This window comes from Anser brachyrhynchus (assembly GCF_964034855.1).
Source record: "Anser brachyrhynchus genome assembly, chromosome: 10".
Taxonomy (NCBI): domain Eukaryota; kingdom Metazoa; phylum Chordata; class Aves; order Anseriformes; family Anatidae; genus Anser; species Anser brachyrhynchus.
Window position 1 is genome coordinate 14,024,250 of NC_137705.1, and position 22,854 is coordinate 14,047,103.

Below are 22,854 nucleotides of genomic sequence, written 5' to 3' on the forward strand. Positions count from 1 at the left end.
AAGGATAAAGCATGGTCTAAGGCTAGGTCAGGACATCAGTAGCTGGGCAATGTGGATCCTATTAACCACTGAACATTTTGTAGCAGATATTATGCGTGTCAAAACTGCTGATTATAAATACGGGCTTCTTTTACATAAGGAAAATACTGATAAAACTGCTGTTAAAAATTAGTATGTTCAAGTTATGGCTGAGTAAGTCCCAGTTAGAGGTAGTGACTGTAGAGGTTTAGGCTTAGACATAACTACTCCTGTGCTTGGGCCAGAGTGCATGCTGGATGCTCTCTCAAGGTCTCTTCCAGTCTTACTTTCCAAGACTCTGTGATGTCACTGACCTTACAATGGGATACTTCTTGAGTTCCTACAGCAGTGAAGCTGGCATAATAATATTTTCATTTCCCAGGTGTATCTCAATGAAGCTCAATGTAATATCATCAAGCCTTGATATTCAGAAAAATGTTAATTCTCTGAATGTCACTAGGTTGGCTTAAAAAAGGTAAGTTCCCAGTTCTCTGTGTTTGCCTTCTGAGTTCCAAACATGTCTAGTTGACACAGTTGCATGGGAACCACGAGGACTAGAAAATTCCTCTTTTCCCTAACAGAATCTCCAGAGAGTACTCAAGATATAGCAGGAATTGCCACCACTGTGCATAAAGCAAAGCTGTTAAGATCACTCTGAGGTAGTAAAGAGGCATAGGTTATAGTACCCAACAACTCCCAAAGGACCTTGAGGGTTTGGGGCACATTAGACATTGTAGGGAGTAGGAGACAAGGAATTGGGTTGAGTGATCTGCAGAAGTGGACAGCTCTTCTCTGTGGGCTACACAACATTTGTAGAGCTCTGGAGAGGGACATCTTCCTGCCCTGGAGGCAACACCAGCAAGAGCTTTGTACCTTATTCTCAGCCCGACGAGTCACATCCAGACAGAAGTTGCATACTGGGAGTAGTGCTCTTGTCAGGATGTGTTTTCCTGCCCACCTTTAAGCAAATCTCTTTGTTCGTCTCCAGCCATGCTCCTTAGACAACTGCAGTGGAGTGGTCTGGTAGCCTACTCTCGTCAGCCATTCAGAAGTGTAGAATTGTGAAAGTGCAGTTAATCAATGAAAACACAGTAACTGCAAATGTACAGAAAGATGCCACCTCCATTTTGGAGGGAATCTTTGAGTGAAGTTCACTGGTGCAAGAAAGATCCATCTGTGAGAGACAGGAACTGAGAAAAGTCTACTTAAGTAGGATGGCGATGGTGAGTAAATAAACAAGCCACAAGCACGAACAGTGGATGAAGGTGTCGCTGGCTTTTCATTATCACTCTTCGGAAGCACCAGTTGGGATCAGGCTCCCCTGAACTCAGCTCTGCAGGCTGTCCTTGTCCTGATGAGTGTACAAGCTGAGAAATCAGATTCATGCTGACTTTTTAAAAAATGTGGACCTAATGAAATACCAGGTTCAAAGAATTTGCATTTCATGGAGTGAGGGGGTTTCCAACTCCCTTGCCGGACAACTTGCTGAATGCTGGCACCAAATTCTTCCTTTCTGCAGCACCAGTAATGGGAGTAAGCCCAGTCTGCTTCTGCCGTCTACAATATAATATTTGCATTTCTTGAGTGGCACCAGAATTTTTTTTCCTCATTATCAGCCCTTTTAACAACACTTCTGCTAGTTCTCCCTAATGGCTCCTAACTGTGCTAATAAGCATATTGTGTGCAATGTGGCATATCTGCCTTGGGATATTTTAGGGACATAGTAGACGAGGGGTAACAGACCAGCCAGTGTGAGTGTAATGTTTCGTGTTGCTAGCAATTTGTTCGTGTTAGAAGATATCTCATGTTAACCCAGCTTAAAAAAGTTGTCAGCCATGTAAATTCACTCATTTAGTTTAGCTTCAATCTTTGACGAAATTATGAGGACTGACTCTAATCATGAGGGCCCTGATTTCAAACCAGGGTGGTGGCATTCACTACATACAAACGTTCCTGAGTTACCCTCCCAGAGAGGAGAGCTAAGCCCTTCAGAGCCTATTATAAAACCCAGTTTGATGGAATGGGCTGAAATAGCAAGATTGATAAATAACAGAAGATCAAGAGAACTGTACTTTTTTTTTTAAAAAAAAAGAAAAAAAAAGAAAACACCAGACCAAACTAACACAATTACTCTCTATGGTGAGTGAGACCAGTAAAAGGGCTGATAAAATGAATGTGTATGTTACACATACTGTTAGACTTCAGGAAAAATGTTGTTAAAAAGCTCCTCTCACAGGTTTGGACAACTCATAGGCAGCTCAGGCTGCACGAGGAGGTCCTGTGTGCTGACTCCAGAACAGAGGAGGAGGTCATCCTTGGGGCCACCAGGTGCTTGTAGGGGTAGGTTGCTTCCAAGACCCTCAACATAGTTTCCCAGCTCCCCAGTGACTAAGAGCAAGGCTGCATGCAGGGTATCAGTGCTTTCTATGACACATCAGAAATGCTGTTGATTTCAAAGAATCTGATAGACAATTCCTTCAAAAAGTACACAATATGCCCAGGGAATGGGCTAACAAATGGTTGATGGGAAGCAACACGGGAAAATGTGAAATGAAACACTTGAAAATCCCCAGATCCCACAGCTGGAGGTGTTTAGAGAAGACGCAGAGTGTACTAGCACTCTCCGGAGCTTTGGGATCCTAGTTGGCAGTAACTAGAGCAGAGCAAGGGAAGAGGAAAGCATGTTTCTACAAATGTTCAGCCAGTCGTGAAGCCTAATCTTAACCCTGTGTGCAACCTCTCATGCTCGCTGCAGTTAAATAGTAGAGCAAACTTGCACACACGCTGAAGGGGCAGTTCCCCCTTGGCAGCAGGGTATGTGCCATCACCTGCGTGCCACCTGAGCCCATGGCACCGGCCTCTCCTTTGCTGGTGGTTTGCACTGGCATACTCTACCCTGCAGCTGGGGGCAGGGGACAGGAATGTGCACACAGCTCAGCTGGCACGCAAGGATTTGTTCAGTCTCCATAGCCTTTAATTTGGAGTCAGAGTGTGCATGCACAGCATTGCACAGGAATGCCTGCCTCCTAAGCAGCTCCATGCTTACACAAGCCAGAAATCTCAGCAGGATTTAGGAACAGATCAGTCTCCCTGATCTATCAGCATCTCTGTAGAGTTGCCAGCTGAGAATGGGGCGTAGTAGACCTCCAGTTCATTTCCAGCTGGCTAAAAAATCCTCTCAGATGGAAATGACTTTCATACCAAAATTAACCTGGGCTGGTTTCAGACCAATATCTTAAAGGCGTACAGATTTTCTACTACCCTTTGAATCATCCAGTCCCCCAACAGGGAACGTTAATGCCAGTGCAGCATCTGCTGTAGAATATTTATATTCAGGACTTCCTGTGTGAAGCTCTGGATGGATGTGATTACTGAATGTGCTGGAAAAAAGGACAGTTTACTGCCTGGCTTTTATTTCCAGCTATTTTGTATTTCTATGCAAGGAGCTTATATGCCATGTTGTAAACGGCTGGTTTTCTTGTATGATGTCTCTTTTTTTCCCTCATTCTCTTAATGGGCTTCTCACTAAAACTGACGTTTCAGCAGCATTCCCATTATTAGTTATGATGCCTGTAAATGGAGCTCTCAGTAGTGGGTGAAATTTAAATTGGGTTTGAAGAACATTCAAATAATTCAGTGCTTTACTTTCATTTGGTGGTTCAGTTTGCACAGTGTATGATTTAGTTATTCACATTTTAGTTACTATGTTGATGTTGTTTAGAAAAGACCTTGTTTTGCCTGGGACCCGACTACAGCTCTCAGCCAGTCTAATGTTGTTTACTGTAGCTAGCATGAAACTAATGTTTTGTTCTCCGGGTTCCTGTTTGATGTTATAAGCCGAGTCACACTAGCTAGCGCAGGAATCATTTCCATTTTGCTTTATACTGCTCACATGAAGAATAGCTAGCAGTGGAAAAGGACCTATTTCTGAGCATAAATGTTAGGCATGCTCTGCTCTGTTGGGAGTTTGTAGTAGCATAGTACCTTGGATAGGGCTCTACTTTTCATTCCAAAGAGCTGTCCTAAACTGCAGCGATTGATTTAAAACAGGATCTAAGACACTAAGCAATCCAAATCTGTGCTGGGGAAGGAATCTGCAAAGTTTATACCTTTCCCTTGGACGTCTTCAATCATCATATGAAAAATCCTGACTGGAAAGTTTTCATAACTGAGGCTTATATGAGTCGTGGTAAATACCTCCCAGAAAAGAATAAGCTTAGCAGTAAATATTTGTCGACATTGTCTGGAGGCACCAGAATTCTTAGGCTGTATTTCCAGATGTTGACAGTAATTCTGTGCATTTATTTCATCAGCTGCAGAATGAAGATATATATTATCATTATCCCAGGCCAACCTGGGAACCGTTCCACTCAGATGCTGGTTTTGTCAAACCAAGTCAGCTCCCACCAGTCCCACAGCTGCGCTACAGGTGTGCCAGGGCTTTGATCCGAGACCGTGCAAAGCTAAGCGAGATGCCACAGGCGTGGTGGCAACTGGAAGCTGCAGTAGGCTCCCTTCCTCTGACGGATCATGCGAGCAGGGTAGCTTCTCCTGGTGGGTGGGTGCCGTCACAACGTGATGCAGTGCCATCACGTCACTCGATGCCATCACAGCACGATGACGTTAAATCATCTTGCCGTGGAGCAATGCCAGTTTAGCGTGATGGAGCAGCATCTCAGGAGAGTGTCCAGTGACTTCCATAAACATGTTGATTTCCTCCTGCCATGTTCGCCTGTCACCTGGAAAGGGAGGTTAGATTGTATATACCCTGTGATGTACATAAAGGAAGCATAGAAATAAAATAATCCAGTCCAAATGATGTGGTCAGGCAGCTAGGCATTCAGTTCCGTGTTCTTACCTGAACGAAAGCTTGAAATAAAAAATTTAAATACTGTGGGCATGATTACTCTTTCATGTATGTGTGCATAAGTCAGAATGAATTCCAATTAATTAAGCAATAGGTAAAGCATCTGTCTGTGAGACCAGAATCACACTCCTGAAATGCTGGTAAAAGGTACATTTTAACCTTTACATTAACACAAAGGATATCCCAAGCTATTAATAGGATGCATTTTATTTTTGCCCAATAGCCTAATTAAGAGCTAACTCATACCTGAGGAGAAAAAGAAGAAATCTGATTTACAGTATCTTATGTGATTAAATCACCAGGGAAGAGAAGGAAGGATTTGAGATGGGGGGTGGGGAGGGGGGTGGGGGGGTGGGAAATGACTTTAAAACCGTATCATTTTTGAAGAATGGAATCTCTTTCTTCTTACAACCCTTTTGCCCCTGTGTTCAACAGCTTAAAGAGGATTCACTGGCTTTTATTTATTTGCCTAAACTACTGATTTTTCATCTTGCAGGGTGGCTTCAAAATCCAATGTGAACTTTTTAAGGCACCTAATGATCCATTCTATTATCCCCCAGGACAACGCTAGTTCCAGCGATTTCATGGGGAACTGATTCGGAAAATACCCTTTTTCTCCCTCGCGGTCGCCTAGGCCCTTGAATCATGTTGGTATCTGGATACCTCTTTTCTTTGCAACAGTATGGTGGTAGCCAGAGTCAGCAAACAACCCTGGAGCGAGGGTTGATTGGGGAAAACAGACGCACGCTGTATGTAGCCCAAACAATGCATCCATGGAACAGCTTTATTTCTATGCCAAAGACAAGAACTTATTGTCAGGTAGCTTTTAAAGCAGCACAGATGCACAGGATTCCTTGCCCTTCTATTTCAACATACAATGCTATCTTTTTTTTCTTTTTTTTTTTAAGCCCTTGTTATTGATTTTCATTTTGCAATGAACATAGTTACAAACTTAGATGGACTTGAGAAACTGTGAGCCAATAGGAACAGAAAGTATCATGGGGCTTGTAAATAGAGTGCTCAGAAATATTGTTGTTGAACTAATAAAGAGGCAATTAGAACATAATAAAACATTGCAAACTTTGTTTGGCCATCAACTTTGGTCAGAACTTTAGCATGCATGAATCTTTGTGAGCAAATCATGCCATGTAAAGACTAATGTTTTTCATCTGTGCACCTCAGTACTGTAGAGGTGTCTAAACATTTTACTGACTGGAAAACTGTGGCACTACATAATCAAGGGATTTGCCTAAGGAAAGAGATAATTTCTGATATAATTAGGGCTAGAAATAAGGTCTCTTGATACTCTTAGTTTAACCATTAGACCTATTATTTCTCATAGCCTAATACAGAGAAAATAGCATGGCAGAATTGCTGCACCTTTTCTTCCTAAAACAACACTGCCAGAGCCCACTCCCCTTCTGCACCTATCTGGAGACCCTCTTCCAGTTCCTCCTCTGCAGGATCAAGGACAGAACAGAAACTGTGATCCCTCCTCTTTTTCAAATCCTTCTTTTCTCCCATTTATTGCATAAGAAGCAAAGGGAGTTCGGGCCAGTAGTACAGTGTGAAGGCAAAAATACAAAAATGGTTCTGACATCGCCACTCTGCTTTCCTGAACCCTAGGTTGGACAGGATATTGCTGCCCTGTTGCAGAAATGATTTGGCACATGGCACAGGCAGAGGGGCTGGATTCTACAAAAAAAGGTTGTCATCTGAACAGAAAACCTTGCAGCCTTCACTAAAATCCAAATCGTCAAGGATTATACAAAGCAGTTGGCTATCTCTGCAGGGAAGTGATGGGAGCCATTTTAGCAAGGTGGAAGACATCAAGCAAGAAAATAATTAGTTATCTAGAGGAAAGTAATAAATATATTGTCATTCAAATGTTTATCTGTTGTTCAAAATTTTTCACAGCCGTGACCTTTGCTTTCATCAGTAACTGTTACATAATTTTGCCTGTGTCCAGCAGGCGGGCACGCTGTGCACACACTGTGCTGCATCACGGCTGAGCACGAAGGGGAAAGCGTGGCTGGGCTGCGTCCGCTTCTCCGTGCCTATCGCTTCTTGAGTGCCCTGCTTGCAGCGAGAGGGTGACACTGCAAGGTGGAACGTGTCTGGTGTCCAGGGCAGTGACTGGGATGGTTACATATGGAACACACTCACTGCTGCGTGTGGATAACCCGGATTCAGCTTTATCTTCTTGTGTTGCTTATATGCCCCCCCCCGGCACCTTCCAGACATGGTGGGGCCTGACCCACTGCCATCCTCGCTGGTCTTCTATCTGCGGTTGACACTTCAGCCCTGCCAAGCACTTGCTACATTCAGCCCCTGGGCATGTATGAATCACGAACTACCTTGGCCATAATTCAGGGAACTGTGGCAGATGTCTGTCTTCTGGACAAATGCCACAGCCACCCACAGCTCATAGAGGAATTAACCTTGGGAGACGCATGCAGTTGCACTAGAGATGCCTGCAGTGCATCTCCTCCAGCTGTAGCAATGCCGAGTGTCTCCTTGGGAGAGCACACCTTCTGGGCAGTACCTCGGGGTCCTCCTTATTTAGTCCACGTTACAAGGGCTGCTTCGGGGGTGATGCGACCAGTTTTCAGTGCTCACCACGGAATATTAACATGTGGCATCATGACAATATGTTGTCGCTGCCTGGTGAGCTGCATGCACTGTGATTCACCGTCCTTTAGCTTGGAAGCGGGGTGCACTTTGCACACATCCTTCTCTCTTTGATTTTGCAACACTTGCTGTAGCTGCCTGCCTTTTCTGTAACGCTAACTGGGATGAACAGGCCAGAGATATTTTTCTGTCATTTTGGAATAGCCTGATCGGTAGTACTGAGAAGATCAAAATGACACAAGAAGACAGAGACTCTTGCTTTAAAGGAGCATTTCAGATGTGGGAACAGAGAGAAGTGAAGATATAACACTGGGGAGGAGAGAGAAAAAAGGAGAGAATTTGGCTTGGTAGAGCCAGGGAGACTGAGGGAAAAGAGCCGGGGGATTTGAGGGAAGACAGCACTGTCAACCCATCCTTGGATGAGGAGCTCAGTAGGGCAAGTAAGAAAGTGGAAGGAAAGGTGATTAATGTGAGGGAGGATACAGAAGGATAGGATACAGTTTTAGGGAAAAGAGAGGAAGGAAAAAAAAATCTTAGAACAGCAAAGAATTCACAAAGTGTATCTTATATCATAAAATCGGGAGGATTATACAGTTCTCACTTCTCCAGAATAAGTGGCTTGGTAGATTCAGATCCTTCAAATACCAGGGCTGTAGGGGCCACCTGTACATGGCCAGGAAAGAGGGCAATGGTAAAATCAGATGCCAACGGTACGAAAATATGTAGGGTGAGGATGAAAGGAAGTCTTGTAGGTAGGGAACAGCTGTGCAGAAACCATCGTCTTAACACTGTAGAGAACCACAAAGACAACTATTTGGGAATGCAAAGACTCTGGTTTGTAAACCCAGAAAGAGAGGCATGTCCTGATTTAGGGCTACTGCAGTTCTGCCTTGATGCTTACCACTTCCACCTCGAGGGGAAAAAACAAGTGCCAGAATGATTTAAAGACAGAATATCAACCCACACTGCTGCAGGCCTGCTTTCCACATTTTCTTGCTTTTATAGTTTTAGCTCTTGTTCCAAGAGAAGGACTTCTGTGCATGTGTGTGTGTGTGTGTTTCCTTCCAAAATTGGCATGTGAAACTAATGACTGAAATTTTGCTGCAATTTTCAGAAGCTCCTGAAGCTTAATAGCCCTCTCACCCCACCCCACACTCCCCATCAAAAATGCAGCACTTTGTAGGGAAAATTTGCTTGTGTAACTCGATTTTTTAATGCCACTTTTCTTTCTGACATTTGTATTATAGCCAAAGGCAGAAGGTGGAAGACAATCTAAAATATGAGGCACACCCCTATGGAATTGGAAGGCCTTCCTTCAGCCCCCTGCTGTGCTACAAACGTCTAGTTTGATGTTAGGAAAACCACTCTGTGTGCCCCCTATCTCAGTTTCCTAACGGTAACGTGGGAATTACACTTCTTGTTTCGGAAGTGGTGGGAAGATAAATCTGTTAAAGACTGTGAGATGCTCAAATGCTGTGATGTGGAGATGAATGTTAGACAAATATACAAACAGAAGGCCTCAGAGATCCCTTTCCATGGATTTTACTCAGTTCCTTGACAAACAAGTATCCCATTTGTAACCCCAGGAGGTGACACACAAGTCCTGATTTTTGGGTGGGCTTTAAACCGTTGTGGAAGTTTAAGATCAAGGCTACAGCATGACAGCAACAGAATTTTACTTCAAAGGCAAAGAAGCACAAAACGGTGCCAATGTCTTTATTTGAAAAACTCCCAGAGACGTTTCTAAGACAGATTTTCTGTAAAATCTGTTGCATTCACAACTACAGAATGTTATGATCTAGCACAAAAGTTTTTATAGCTACTCAAATACAATAAAGGAATCCCAGGCTCAGGCCTATAAGCCCTCTTACAGAAGAGCACCAATTATGATATTTCCTACATATAATTCCTTCAAATCAGCAGCTATTTCTATATCAATTGGGCATTTAAAAATTATGCAGGAATGTTGATAATGCTGTTCCGGGTGTGGTAATGCCTGTTTGATTCATGGATTGTTATTTTTTGCCCTATAATCAAAACCCAATTAAAATACTGTTTTGGGGAAGAATTGTGAGCCACATGGATGGATTTCAAATAATTCCCAGTCACGTGTTAAAGGGCTTATTGATTAATATTTTTTAACATGCTTTATTCTGTCTCCCAGCTATGTAGCAGAGCGCTCTTTGCTGTTTTACAAACTGTAACTTACAATGATGGTCGTTATTATTCATAGATTCATAGAATTTACGATTGTAAAGGACGATTAGATGATCTAATCCCACCTCCTGCTTAGCACAGGCCAGACATTTCATCCAGTTACTCCTCTGTTGAGCCCAGTAAGTTGGGTTTGATGAAACTGGATCTTCTGGAGAGACATCTTTTCTTGACATGAAGAATTCAAAAGGCAAATAATTCCTGGATAGTTCTTCCAATATTTAAACATCCTTATTGTTAGAAAACCTCAGTCCTGCAGCTTGTTTCTAATTTGAATTTTCTGGCTTTAAACTCCAGCCATTGGTTCTTGTAATATGTCTTTTTCCACTAGATTAAGAAGCCCTTTAAAAACTGCTGTGTTCTCATGATAAAGGTACTTATATGATCCAATCAAATCACCGTTAGGTCATCTTATGAATTTAATAATTAGAAAAATCTATTTATTTTATAGAAGCACTTAGAGACCCCAGTCACAGAGCAAGGCCCTGAGGAACTGACAGCATTTAGAGCTTGGTTTTTAGGAAACTCACGTTCACTTACCTTCTCTGTCATGGATTTCCAGAGTGTCCTTGGGCACGTCACTCTGCTCCTCGGGTTCTGGGCTGCTCACCTATAGCATGCGAATACCAAGATTTCCTCTACAGCATATATATATTTACAACTGCCAAGTGCTGGGGGAACAATGTTAGTCACTGCACTGCGCACAGTAGAAGCACTTAACAAGACGGCAATCCTTAATCATTGTCTAACTAACCGAAAAAAATACCATCTGCATGTTAGATATGGGTCGAGGTTGAGTGTCTCCTGTACTGAGCTCTAAAACAAGTGCTGATTACTGTTGTGAAGTAACCGTGTTTTAAATTAAAGCAACAGTGAGGCATGACTACATTAGGTAACTGAGTGCAATGCTGTGTGACTCGATCTAGTGCTGACCTCAGCTGTTTCTCCCTCACATCGTGCAGAAATGTTGTTCGGATCCCAAAGTTAAATGATTCAGTGGCAGATGACTTGGGTTTGAACTGAAATGACCGACCAAATGCTCCCCTACTTTTTTCCACACCACATCTGCACCTGGAGCACAGGTACGGATAAAAGCTGGATGAAAACACGGTCTTCAGCTGTCCCAGCTGGAATAGTTTTTCTCTGATCCCCATACTGCTTCTTTTCCATCCGTGGTGGTATCCTCAGGACTCCTCTTCGCTTTTACTTGCAGATTCTTACTCGTTTCTGCTCAGAAACTCTACAGCCCCCTGGGATGCTGTTTCCTTCCATCAATGTGTATTTCCATGACTTGTGGTAAGGGCAACAGTTACTTATGTTTTTATCAACATTAAGTGCCTTCTTTTCTCCTCTTTCTGAAACACTAATATCTGGCACCATGCAAACCCATGCATTAGCTGAGTAGTTCAGGTTCAAGAACCCTGAATGAGAAGAATGAACCTCTAAAGTCAGGATGTGTATTAGCTATTATCTGTTGCTCACTCTTAATTACCCATTCCTGCTATTTGTCTCCCTTTAATGGTATGTCAACCAACATTTTCCAGCCTCTCACTCAGCAGCTGATTTGCCAGGAATGTAGGTACAGGCACACGTTTGCCATGGTGGGCAGAATTGTGCTGGCAGTTACACAAGTGTGGACCTGGGCTAACTCCATGAAAATGCTTCAGGTTTCAACTGATATAGTTGTCTGCTCGACTGCCTTCAACGTACCAAGCTGGGTGCTTGTGCCAAACTGCCTGAAGTTGAAGCCTGTGTGCCGGGACACTGAATCACCTTCATGGGAGGGCCCTGCGCAGAGCCGTGCTACCCCGAGGCGTGCCGTCATCTGCCCTGCAGGTGCCCACCAGAAGTACGCAAGTGGCATCATTTCACTGTAAATTACCGAGGGGGGGAAATGAATAGCTACCTGCTCGCTGCCTCATTCCTCTCATTCACTCTGCACAAAGGGGATGTGCTCTGTGAGGACGGTGTGGATGACCCTCCCTTCTCACACAGGTCCTGCATGAAAGCGCAGCCAGGGGAGGTCCGGGGCCTCTCCACGCTTGGTTTACCTGAAAGAGTAAGGAAAGAGACGTGCCCATGCAGCGGTTACTGACTGCAAAGACTCACATTTTTCCTGTGAAAGAATCAGTCAGGGTAGAGTTAAACTCACATCTCTCTAGCATTCACCTGCATTTGCAAATAAATCAGCCATAAGAACAACTTAGACAGCCTCCACCTACCTGGCTTCTCCACTAAAAGACGTGGGAGAACGGCAGTGGTGCTGCCTGTTTTTCTGCAACTTCTGTCAGCATTTCAGGTATCACACTGAATTTCGCAGGATCCTGTACAGATTACAGTGCTTTCATTGCAACTTTAGGCTGATTCACATTTGCTCTGGGAGCCTACACTGGCTTAAAACCAGCTCCAGAGGTGATGGGTCAGGGCGAATGAAGCCCACGTGGCAGCCGCAGGCCCGGTTTGCGTGCCTCGGTGTTGCTTGGGGCTGCAGCTTGGACAGGGCTTCAAAGAAGCTGCAGCGCAGCAGCACAAGCTGCAGAAAATGTGAAGGATAATGTAGCAAGGCTGTTTTTCCTGTCATTCACTACAGGGCGGAAGATAACTCCACTGATCCGCTCCCTCCGTTCTAGGGCAGTGTTGATTTTGAAGGTTGTTGGCATAAGGTGTTTATAATACGTAGAGTTCTATGCGGGTCCTGGATGTTCCTCTCTTGGGTGCACAGCTTGGAAAATAAATTTACAGCATTTTTCCAGGTGGTAGTAAAAGGAGCCCCCTGATAAATTCATACACATTTGTGCCCTGAGAAATGGGCCGTGGTTGTGAGGTGACAGGGTTAATGCAGCCGCATGCAGGTGTAAACCAACACCTCTTCCTGCTGTGTCCTGGCTAACTCCATCATTCCACCTTTACATTTAGGACTGTTTTCAAGCAGCTTGCTACTACCCAGCCTACGTGGTTATGGACTGCAGAGATCACAGCAACAAGTACAACGTAGTAAAAAGCATTTGAAATAACAGCAAAAAACAACTGCAAGAAAACTAAAACAAGATGTCCATCTCAGCAGTGCTGTTTTGTTTTGTTTTGTTTTGTTTTAAGGGACATTTCCTCTGAATAACCTGGGCTTTCCTGTTCATAACCCCATGCAGCAACATTTGAAAGTAAATACTTGTCATCTAGAGGTCTGTTCCTACTGTAAGACTGCAAGGTCAGATTTTGCTCTGAAGGATACTGATATCTGGATTACAACAAAACAATTGTGAGGATTTTGGAGAGCCACATCCCAGAGAAATAAATCACCCACACAGTTCGGAATGTGCCGGATTACTGTGCCTGTGATCGAGAGTTGCTCTGTACACACGCCGTTTAAGCACAGCAGGCTGGAGCACCCAGCACCGGGGCTGCTGCGTGCATGCAATGCATTTGCAGTCATAGAGCAGCCAACTGCCGAATGGCAGGCATTTGGAAAAGCAGCTGATAGCCATGGCAATACAAGCTGTGTCCCTGGGCTTTTCCTGCAGGACAAAGGATCAGATTGCATTGTGCAGAAAATCCCATTTTATAAAGGGTGGTCTGGCAATTGCTGCGCTGCCTCGTAGACCTTGGGTATCCCGTTAGAACAGGAACCTGAAATCTGGACCCTGTGGGCCCATACCTTGAATTAAATTTTATCTTTTGGACAGATAGTAACTCAGGTCATCTGGGAAAGAAAATATCAGTGTGACAGACAACAGAATTTATTTTTCAAAAGTTTGGAAATCCAAATTCTGTGTGATGAAGAGCATTTACTGCTGCTAACTCTGTCAGCTATGGACAAACTCTTTACCATATTGTTGCTCTGTTTCCCATGTATACACTAGAGATTACCTGCTTACCCCTGCTGAAACATACTTGGAGGTTGTATATTGGACATTCTGGTAACCGTGATTTCAACTGTAATGACCCACACAAGCCATGTTTCAGCTACATGTGGCTGTTGCAGTAGAAATATAGGATGCAAAAACATGCCATGTCCTGAAGGGCGTGCAAAGAATAGCCATAGCCTGCACACGGTGCAGGAGCTGGAGAGGGAATACCAAAGCATTTGCTAATATTTTATTGAAGCATTAAGTTACTGTGTGCATCCATCTCTGTGTTGAACACGTCAGGTCAGTGTCTGACTTTTTTGGAAGTTCAATTTTCTGGATTCAAGCGTGGGTTTTACTGTCGGCTTCCAACACAACTTGGGAAAACGATAGTGTTTCTCTACCTCATTAAAAAAGAATTGGCTCTGTGAACCAGCTCGAGCTGGAGTCATTGCATCAGGTCCTCCCCGTTTCCATTTTTGTACTGGCGCTGCTCGCTGCATGGCATTTGTAGCATGTCTGGATGTGGCCACATGTGTTTCGGCAGCACTCCCGGTGCTCCCTGGATACTGGGAAGCCGAGCCGGTGTCTATCACTGCAAAACGTTTCTTTTGCCCCTCTGAGAGAAGGGATGGAGGCAATCCCACCCACCAGCAGAAATTAAACCAGGGCACGGAGCCCTTCGGAGAGGCAACTTCTCCCCATCAGGATGCTGCCCCCTTGCCAAACCCGAAGGCTTCTGAACGCCTGCCGGGACACAACCTGCAGGACCGAGCAGCCTTCGGGGCGGCAGCCTCCGGGGCATCACCCAGCCCCGGCGAGGCCGAGCAGCCTCGGGCTTCGCCGACCCGGAGGCAGCCCGCCGCCCGCCGCCCGCCGAGCCCGGCCCCCGGGGGCTGCCCCCGGCGGAGCGGGGCTCCCTCCCACACGGGCCCGCCCGGGGCTCCCGGTACCGGCGGCGGCCCGGGGGCTGCGGGAGCGGGCCCGGGGCTTGAGGGAGGGCCCGGAGGGGCGGGGGGGGGGGGTTCGGGGGGGGGACGCGGCGCAGGCGCTCTGGCGGCGGGGCCGGAGCGGGGCGGGGCGGCGGCGGGGCCGTGCGGTGCCGGGCCGGGCCGCCCGCCTATTTGAGGGAAAGTAGCGGGGCGCGGGCGCTCAGTGCCGGCCGCCGCCGAGAGGCAGCGGGCGAGCGGCCGCCGGTCGGTGCCCGCCTCCGTCCCTCCCTCCCCTCCTCCTCCTCCCCCCGTCCCTCCTCCTCTTTCCTCCTCCTCCTCCTCCTCCCCCCCCGCCCCCCCCCCCCCCCCCCCCCGGAGCACCGCCGCGCTCGCCGCACGGGTGGCGGCGGCGGGGGGAGCCGCCCCGCGGGGCCGCCTCTGCCCCTTCCCCTTCCCCGCCGCGCTTTTCATGGCAACATGGCGATGGCGGCTCCGACCGGCAGCGCGGCGCCCGGCGCCCCGGCGCTCTGCGGCCACCTGGCCCTGCTGCTGCTCCTCGCCGCCCCCGCCGCGCACGGCTACAGCTTCCCGCAGCAGCACACGTAAGTGCCGCCCCCGGGACCCCCGGCCCGGAGCCGCGCGGGGGCCGCCCCGGGGCCCTGCCGACGGGGAGCGGGGCCGCCCCGCTGCGGGACCGGCTCGGCGCTGCCCGGCTCGGCTCGGCCCCGGGCTCCCAAAGTTGCCGGGGAGCGCAAACTTCCCCGCCGGGCCGCTGTTGCGGCGTGGGGGGGGTGTGTGTGTAGGGGGTGGGGGGGAGCCGGCCGCCGGCCTCAGGCCGTTGGCAGCCCGGCGGAGTGCCGGCCGGGAGAGCCGGGGAGCGGCCGCGCGGTGCCCGCGGTGCCCCGGCCGGAGCCGCGGCCCCTGCCCCTGCCCCTCGCCGCCGCGGGGATCGGCCGGCGGGGAGGCGGCCGCGCCGGGGCGAGGGGCGGCGGGCTGGGAGCCGCTGCGGGGAGGCTATAAATAGCTTCGGGGAGAAAAGGAGCCTTTGGGAAGTCGGTCCGCTGCCGCCTCGCAGCCGGCGCTGAGCCCGGAGCCCCGTGCCCCCGCCGCGCGTCCGGGCGGGATCTCGGCGAGGTGCGTTCCGGGAGGCTGTCAGCCCCGTTACGAAATGCCGCTTGTTGACCCAAAACTGGGGGGGGGCGGGGGGACAGACAAACCACGCAGCCGATTGCGAGTGAAGGCTGACACTGTGTCCTTACGGGCTGCGTTTCTGAAGGTGGAGGAAGATTTCAATGACATGGAGTTAATCATAGCCGTGTCGCCCTTAACTTCGTGCTGCCCCAGCGGGTAGTCGCTGCTTTGTGTCACAATTTTCTCGTCAGTTTTGATTTGCTTGAGAATAGAAGTGTTATGCGTGCGTATGTCATAAAAAGTGTTTTCCAGAGCCTTTTAGATGAACGTCTTTCGTCGCAAAGTGCGTCTCTACAGGCACGTATTGAGGCCTTCTGAAAAGAAGGCTTATCAGCAGAAGAACCGGCGTTGTTTATCCGGGAGGGCTGTAGCTTACCGTGTTAGTATCTGGCTTCACGGAAGGCATGGTTGTTGGCGCTCCTTTCTTCAGAAATAGCTCCCCTTCGATCGGATTCTTTCTGAATTCTTTTGGGTCTCATATCCGTATTTCTAAATATCTTTGACCTTTGAGAGCTGATGGGGTCCCTTTTCTTGCTGTCAGGTAAATACAGAAATTCTTCAGAATAAGACCCTGAGAAATGTCTACCTACAGGGGGAGAGAAGGGAAGGGGACGTGCCAGTGCTCTGCCAAGTACCACAGCCTTACAGCCCGATCCAGTGTCTCTCATACGAATAATCCTTACTTCTAAGAGAATTCCTATAGAAGTAGAAGGGATTATGTATGTGATGAAGCACAGATGAAGTTGGTGGGATGCTTTTAATATTTCAAAAGCTTTCTCAGGGGTTGTAAGCTGTTGCTTTTTCCTCTTGAATTCTGAGTGCAGAATCATATTGCGGAATAAATCTCTTCTGGGTACCAGTTTACAAAGCAGAAATGTGTTGTGTGTTTTTTTTTCCTAAGTGCAGAAAGTTTTTTTAAAGAAGGTTCTTGTGCCAGGAGAGACGTCCTTAGGAGACGTGTAATTTGTAAATAATGCATTGGCCTTCCCCTCACCCAGACTGATTATTATCTGTATTGTTCTAATAAACTGTGCCAGCTTTATAGCCAAAGCAGTTTTATTTCAGATAATTTGGTGGGGCTTACTAGGAAAAGATGTTGTGCTCTCTGGTATCAGTGGTGCTGTCCAAACGGGCCTGGTCCTGTACTAAGAGAGGCGAGATGCGTGAAAACCAAACTTGGTGGCGAAGATGTGCTGTTGGTAGCTTCTTGCAAACGGGAAGGAAAGGTCCTAAAAAGGCCACAAATTTTGCGTGTACCTTCGGTGGGAAGCGATGCTGACGGACTGCGTGCGGAGAAGAGGCACAGAAGGGACGTGAGACCTCAGCTTGACCTGGTATCTTCTTGCTTGCTTTATTCTCCTTGTGACCTGCTTTGTGAACCCAGAAAAAAGAAGAGTCACGAATGGATATTTGATGATGATGCACAATTGCTGGGCAGTAGGTTAATGCCTGTAACATGTGGGCTGAGATGCCTTGCGCGCTGTGCCCTAGGGCTTCAGTGATTGTTTCTCGGGAAAGAAATATTTAATGGGAGAAAGAAGTGCAATGGTAGCTGGCACCAGCGCTCAGATAACGCTCTAATAGGCTGTTCCCCTCTGAGTAGTTCCCTTTCTGTGCACTTATTTTTAAAAGTGTTGGATACAGCTTAAGTCATTTTTGAAAGGTTTTTCGGTCAGAAGCCGAGTTGTGCTGGTGAAATAGGCTGCTAAAATCTTCCAGTTACAAGCCCATTTTCTTCTTCTTTAGACAATGCACCCTTGCAACAACAGCAAATGACAGAGCGTTGATTAGAAACCTTGTTTGTCTTTGGAGTTTTTCTATGTGAATCACTTAAGTCATGTTTTACTGTAGGGCTCTCAAAAATGAGGCTGCTTTTTTGAGCAGCGTCGGAGCCAGTTTGCTGACTGAATGAATGATTAGGGTATTTTGCTAGGGGGGAGCTGGGGGGTTAATGGAATTTTTTTTTTTTTTTTTTTGCTTTGCCACATTTGTATTAATTGTTGTCAGTGATGTCTGTGCGTTGATTCTTGGTTTTGTCCTCAATAAATCTCTGGTGTTCCACATTATCTCCTCCTGGGTAGCATGGTTTTAATCATCTTATGCCGAGCTAAGGAAGGCTCGGCTCAGCCAGTTGTCTGAAGGGGAATTTCTCATTGAGATTTAAAAAGCAAAATCCCAGATTGGAACAAAACCACTTGGGCGGGCATGTTAGGTGATGTCCAGTGACTGACGAGGCTCTTTTTAGGAATGGTCACGTAGGAGAATACACATTTTGTGTGGTCAATGGGATTAGTGGCTGTGGAAAGAAAAGCTGGTGGTGGCTGTTAATTTTTCTTGTAAATACTGCATGGAGGGATTCTCATGGCAGCACAGTGACAACCTCTGCTCGAATTTGAGAGGTTTGGTGTTAGGAGACCGAAAGCCTGGTCAACTGGGGGAGTCACGCACCTGTATTGCCATCTCCTCATATTAGCAAGTGGCAGAGAATGCAGTCGCTGCCTGGGGAGGGAAGGACCCCCTCCTCACTTTGCAGAAAGGCTTTTTGTCACTTGGACTTGAAAGAAAATCACCATCTGCTGTAGGGTGGTGAGCCGTTTGCCTCTCCTGAGGAAGCAGGCGTGCGCAGAATTGCTGCGTGCTCGCTGGCGAGGCCTGGCTTCGGTGCCACATCTCTGGCTGCTCGGTGCGAGGACAATGGGGTGTCTGCGGGGCGAAGCCTTGGCCTGGGGACTAGTGTCCAGCCCTGCCCCTCCAGCATGAGGTTAGGGCTTGTCAGATGCGGACAGCAGTTCTGGGCAGCGAGCTCGAAGTGGTACCAGTGTTCTGCCAGATGCGGAGCCACAGAGGCTGCTGCTGAGATCTGTGAGGCCTGATGGGCGCCCGTCACCACTGGAGGGTGAGCTTGAGGTTGCCTCTACCAAATTAATCGCTTCCTTTCAGCAGGCTTTGATTTGTGCTTGCCACTTCACCCCAAATGAGGTTAATGATGCTGGTAGTGATGGCACATCTGGGCTAGCAGGGCTTGAAATAAATAACTCTATTAGGACTGGATGTTTCAGGGTTTGCAGGATGCTGTGTAGGGGGAGCCCCGTCTCTTGTTCTGCTGCCCGCCTGCTGTGCAGCCAGAAAATCTCTTCCAATTATGGTTTTGATGCTTGGGAAGGGAACTTGTCTGGAAAGGAGCGGAGAGGAAGTGGGGAGATGGCCCTGCTTGTCTTCAGCTCCACTCGGCTGAGCAGAGACAGCTCCCAGGGAGGGCAGCCTGCCCGCGGGACTGACTGACAGACAGACAGCCAGCCTCGCTCCTTCTCTGAGGGCTGGGCGGCCTCCATGGAGGCGCAGCCACCCGCTGCAGGCCGTGCCTCAGTGGTGGAGGCTGCTTTGGGGTGCACGGAGGCACCCAGAGCTGCCCAGAGAGAACTGGGCAGCAGCTGGGAGAGGGCCGTGTGCCGCTTTTGAAGTAATTTGCAATATTTTTTTTTGGCATTATAAACATTTTCTCTCCCCTCCTGTTACCAATTCTGAATGCTTCCTACTCAGGGCTCACATTGGGAACAGCTGTATATGAATTCCCTTTTGGGCGTAAGGAAGGAAATAGGGACAGCTTCCTTGAGGAGAAGTGGGCAGCTATGGCACAACATATCAATGTGCACACTGTCACCAGCCTGGCTCAATTATTAAGCTTATTCCTTGAGATAACTGGCTAACGAGGCCTAACAACTTACTTCAGACATTCTTAAGGTTGTCCCATGCTTTCTTTCTTCCTGTCCTTTCCTCAGCACGATAACTTCTCTGGGGCAGCAGGGCAGGAAGCCTGCTCCATCAGCACAGGTGAGCATCGCACAGAGCTGGGCACAGCAACGCTCTTCCTGGCCTTGTGACACCCCAGCCCTGCACCCTGCCTGCAAGAATCCCCTTCGAGATTGTGGCTTCAGGAATTTGAGTTTTTCAACCCAGCGTACACATTGAAAAATAGTTGATATAAATTCTTAGGAGAGCATGTGGGTTCCTACTGTAATCAATAAGGCTCCTGCGCATAGACCTGAGGGTAGAAATGGGCTGATGCATAGTGCTTGGCAGGCATAGTTCAGAAGCTTCGTTGTAAAGAAGCTGTGCCTGTGGGGGGTGGGTGTGTGTGTGCAACAGCCCCTTGAAAGCTGAAGGTGGTTATGTAGAGGCTAAATGGAAACCTGAGTTTATCCTTGAACAACCCCCCTGGTGTTTTGCTTCAAAAGCCATCAGAAAGGCTCTTGAGGGCTGAAGTGCTGGGGCATCTGCACACTGTAACATTGTACATGTGCACAAACCGTAGAATTTAGACTTTTTTTTCCGCCGATGAAATATTCAAGTGGATGAAATAAAAGAAAAAGTCATTACCAAGCGAAATACTTGAGTGAAATATTCAGCAAGAAAGAACAGTATCTGAATGTTTCGATATTTACTTTTCCAGGAGCCTCTCGAAAGCAAAATGTGTTTTGTTAGCAGAATTATTTTTTCCTGTCTGGGGTGCTGATAGTACTTTGTTTCAGAACTGTTCCTGTAATCTAGCCTTCATCCTCAAGTTTGTTATTGCTGCGTTGCATTAGGAGTGGGGTTGTACAAACTGTTGTTACTGGAGAGTTGCTTTGTATCAACAAGCTATTGGCATGGCTTTCTTTAGGCTGAATCATTTGATGTTTTGGAGAATGCATGTGGATTTTTCTCATAACTTTCAGTAGTCCCACAAATCTAAATTCAGTCTGTTATCTTTTGGTCATAAATATCAAGAATAAAAGGTGTTTACCCAGAGCGAAGGATTAGTTTTTCAGCTGTAAAGCAAAGAGTTTCTCACATTGGCCGATGTGTGAGCGGTCGGTGTGTTCAGCCAGATCAGCTGGTGGTGGGTGAAAGGGCCGCAGGACAGGAAACATGAGGATCTGTATGGAAGTCAGGTCAGACAAAGATTCCATGGGCTGTGGCTTCCGTATCTATTCTTTAACTCTGTGCAAAGCCGTTATTCTTGCCCGCCGTGAGGCAAGCACGCAGCCTGCTCAGGAGCCACGTGCCAGCCAGGTGCGGAGGCACAAGCAGCACGCCTCGTCCCTGCGCTGCCAGGTGAGGCTGAGAGCGCCAGAGGAAGTAAGCGCAGCTAGCGATCGGATTGGGATGAGCAGGGATATAAGCCATTTAGAGCAATAGCTCTGGTGATGATAAAGCCTTGGGCACAGCTGCCAAAGCAGAAGTTGAGTTTGCATATCTCTAATGAGTCGAGTGCTTTTGTGCAGTAACACCAATGGCACACGTGGAGCTAAACCCAAGAAGGATGGGATGCAATGCACTTTTGGCTCTGATTTGTGTCAAAGTTCCTGAACTTCTTGCAGTGAAGAGGAGATCTTTACAACGGAGGAGCCTCCTGCCCCCTGCCATGGTCTGTGTCTGCTCATTAGGGGTGGGAGTGGAGCTGCTTTCCATGCACTAGGCTGGAGCTGCTCTTGTGGTGGGGGTGTCTGTTATGAATCTGCTGAAGCCACTGGGCAGACTTTGGATTTCCTTGGGTACTGCTGGTGCCAGAAGCTGGTCTGCTGCCCTGTCCTGCGCTGACGCTTTGGGAATTCCCGAGGCATCAGTATGTGTATCCCTGAGATAGACTGAGGGATGGATTACAAAAGGCACGTTCATTTACCTGACGAAGGTTGTCTATCTTGAATTATTTATGAGGCTTCACAGCATGCTAGTAAATTTTGTAAAAGCGATGAAGTCCCTGTAATATGAGCCTCTTTGCTGCAGCTTCCTGTGCTTTGCTGAGAAGGTGCGGGAGGTGGGGGGTGGAGGAAGGGATAGGGAAAGGGTGGAGGGATGGAGCGAGGCTGCTGTTTTCACATTGGGGTGTGCAGAGCAATGAAATGCCAATTAATTGGTCATACTTCACACAGGTTTTTGCTGTGATGCAGTGTCAGTGTTTTAGGGAAGGGTTGGGGGGAGGATGGGGAGTACAGGCACAAGGGCAGAGAAGGTGGAAATCTCACAAGCAAAGTAGTCAACTTCCCATCCGTGGGAATGTTAGTCACAGGGGTGGCTTCCTTTAAGCACATGCTCATTTCTGTGAGGTTTTCTTATCTGAATCCTTCCAAATGAAGGACCAAACCAGAATTTCCTAGTTTTTCTGTGTGGCTGAAAGGCTTGCAAGCGTGCCGCCCCTGCAAGGCGAGAGCTGGGGGCTGTTGCAGCCATGTCTGCTGCTCAGGCCGCCCTGACAAAAGTTGCTGCTTCTGTGACCCAAACTCAGTCTGGGATGCTAGTGTGATGGGTTGCTTCTTGAGATCCCATGTTTGCTGGCCATCTGCAAGCAGAGGCTGTGGGCCAGAAGATGACTGGGAAGACCTGTGGCCCCGGGAACATGAAGGCTGTGTTCTCCAAGCAGGGAAGGTGAGGGCAGTAGGGGTCGGGGTGCTGGCTGGCCTCGGTCCAGCTGTAACAGTCAGAGTTCTTGGCCTTCCAAGCACAAAGTTACCCTTAAACTGTTCAACTGGTGGAAAGAATTGGGAAAGTATTGAATCTCCATTGAATGGACAAATGAGGACCATGATTTTCCGTATAAATACTAGCCCCTTTCAGCTTGTAACGGGGCTGGGTCCTGCTACTTTCCTCTTGAAGCAAGCTGCCAGGCTCTTGTTTCTTCTGCCGTGGGTGCTTAGTACTCTGCAGTCCAGAAGAATCCATCATCTAGAGTCGAGTTTGAATCATAGAATATCCCAAGTTGGAAGGGACCCATAAGTGTCATTGAGTCCAACTTCTAGCACCACACAGGTCTACCCAAAATTTTAGACCGTGTGACTAAGAGCACAGTCCAAACGCTTTTTAAACTCCAACAGGCTTGGTACAGTGACTGCTTCCCTGGGGAGCCTGTTCCAATGTGTGACCACCCTCTCAGTGAAGAACCTCTATCCTGATGTCTAGCCTGAACCTCCCCTGCCTCAGCTTTGACACCATTCCCACAGGTCTTATCACTGGTGACTAAAGAGAATAGATCAGTGCCTGCCCCTCCTCTCCCCCTCGTGAGGAAGCTGTAGGCCGCGATGAGGTCTCCCCTCAGCCCCCTCTTCTCCAGGCTGAACAGGCCCAGTGACCTCAACTGCTCTTCATACGTCTTCCCCTCTAGGCCCTTCACCATCTTCGTAGC

General features: G+C 47.7%; 1 protein-coding gene and 1 long non-coding RNA gene across 5 annotated transcripts in view; one reads left to right on the forward strand and one right to left on the reverse strand.

Moving 5' to 3' along the window:
* Nucleotides 1–4,215: 4,215 nt before the first annotated feature.
* LOC308200527 lies at nucleotides 4,216–14,457 on the reverse strand. Its single transcript, XR_013955674.1, has 4 exons — nucleotides 11,953–14,457; nucleotides 11,637–11,781; nucleotides 10,271–10,340; nucleotides 4,216–4,757 (listed from the first exon to the last, which is right to left on the reverse strand). It is a non-coding gene; the product is annotated as an uncharacterized lncRNA (long non-coding RNA).
* A 416-nt stretch (nucleotides 14,458–14,873) lies between these two features.
* The window catches only part of CACNA2D2 (calcium voltage-gated channel auxiliary subunit alpha2delta 2), a 194,394-nt gene continuing 186,413 nt past the window's right edge, over nucleotides 14,874–22,854 (forward strand). For all 4 annotated transcript variants that reach the window (XM_080606304.1, XM_080606306.1, XM_080606305.1 and 1 more), the window contains exon 1: nucleotides 14,874–15,106. In XM_080606304.1, coding sequence (XP_080462430.1) covers nucleotides 14,982–15,106 — 125 coding nt within the window. In that variant the 5' untranslated portion in view covers nucleotides 14,874–14,981. The remainder of the gene's footprint in view (nucleotides 15,107–22,854) is intronic.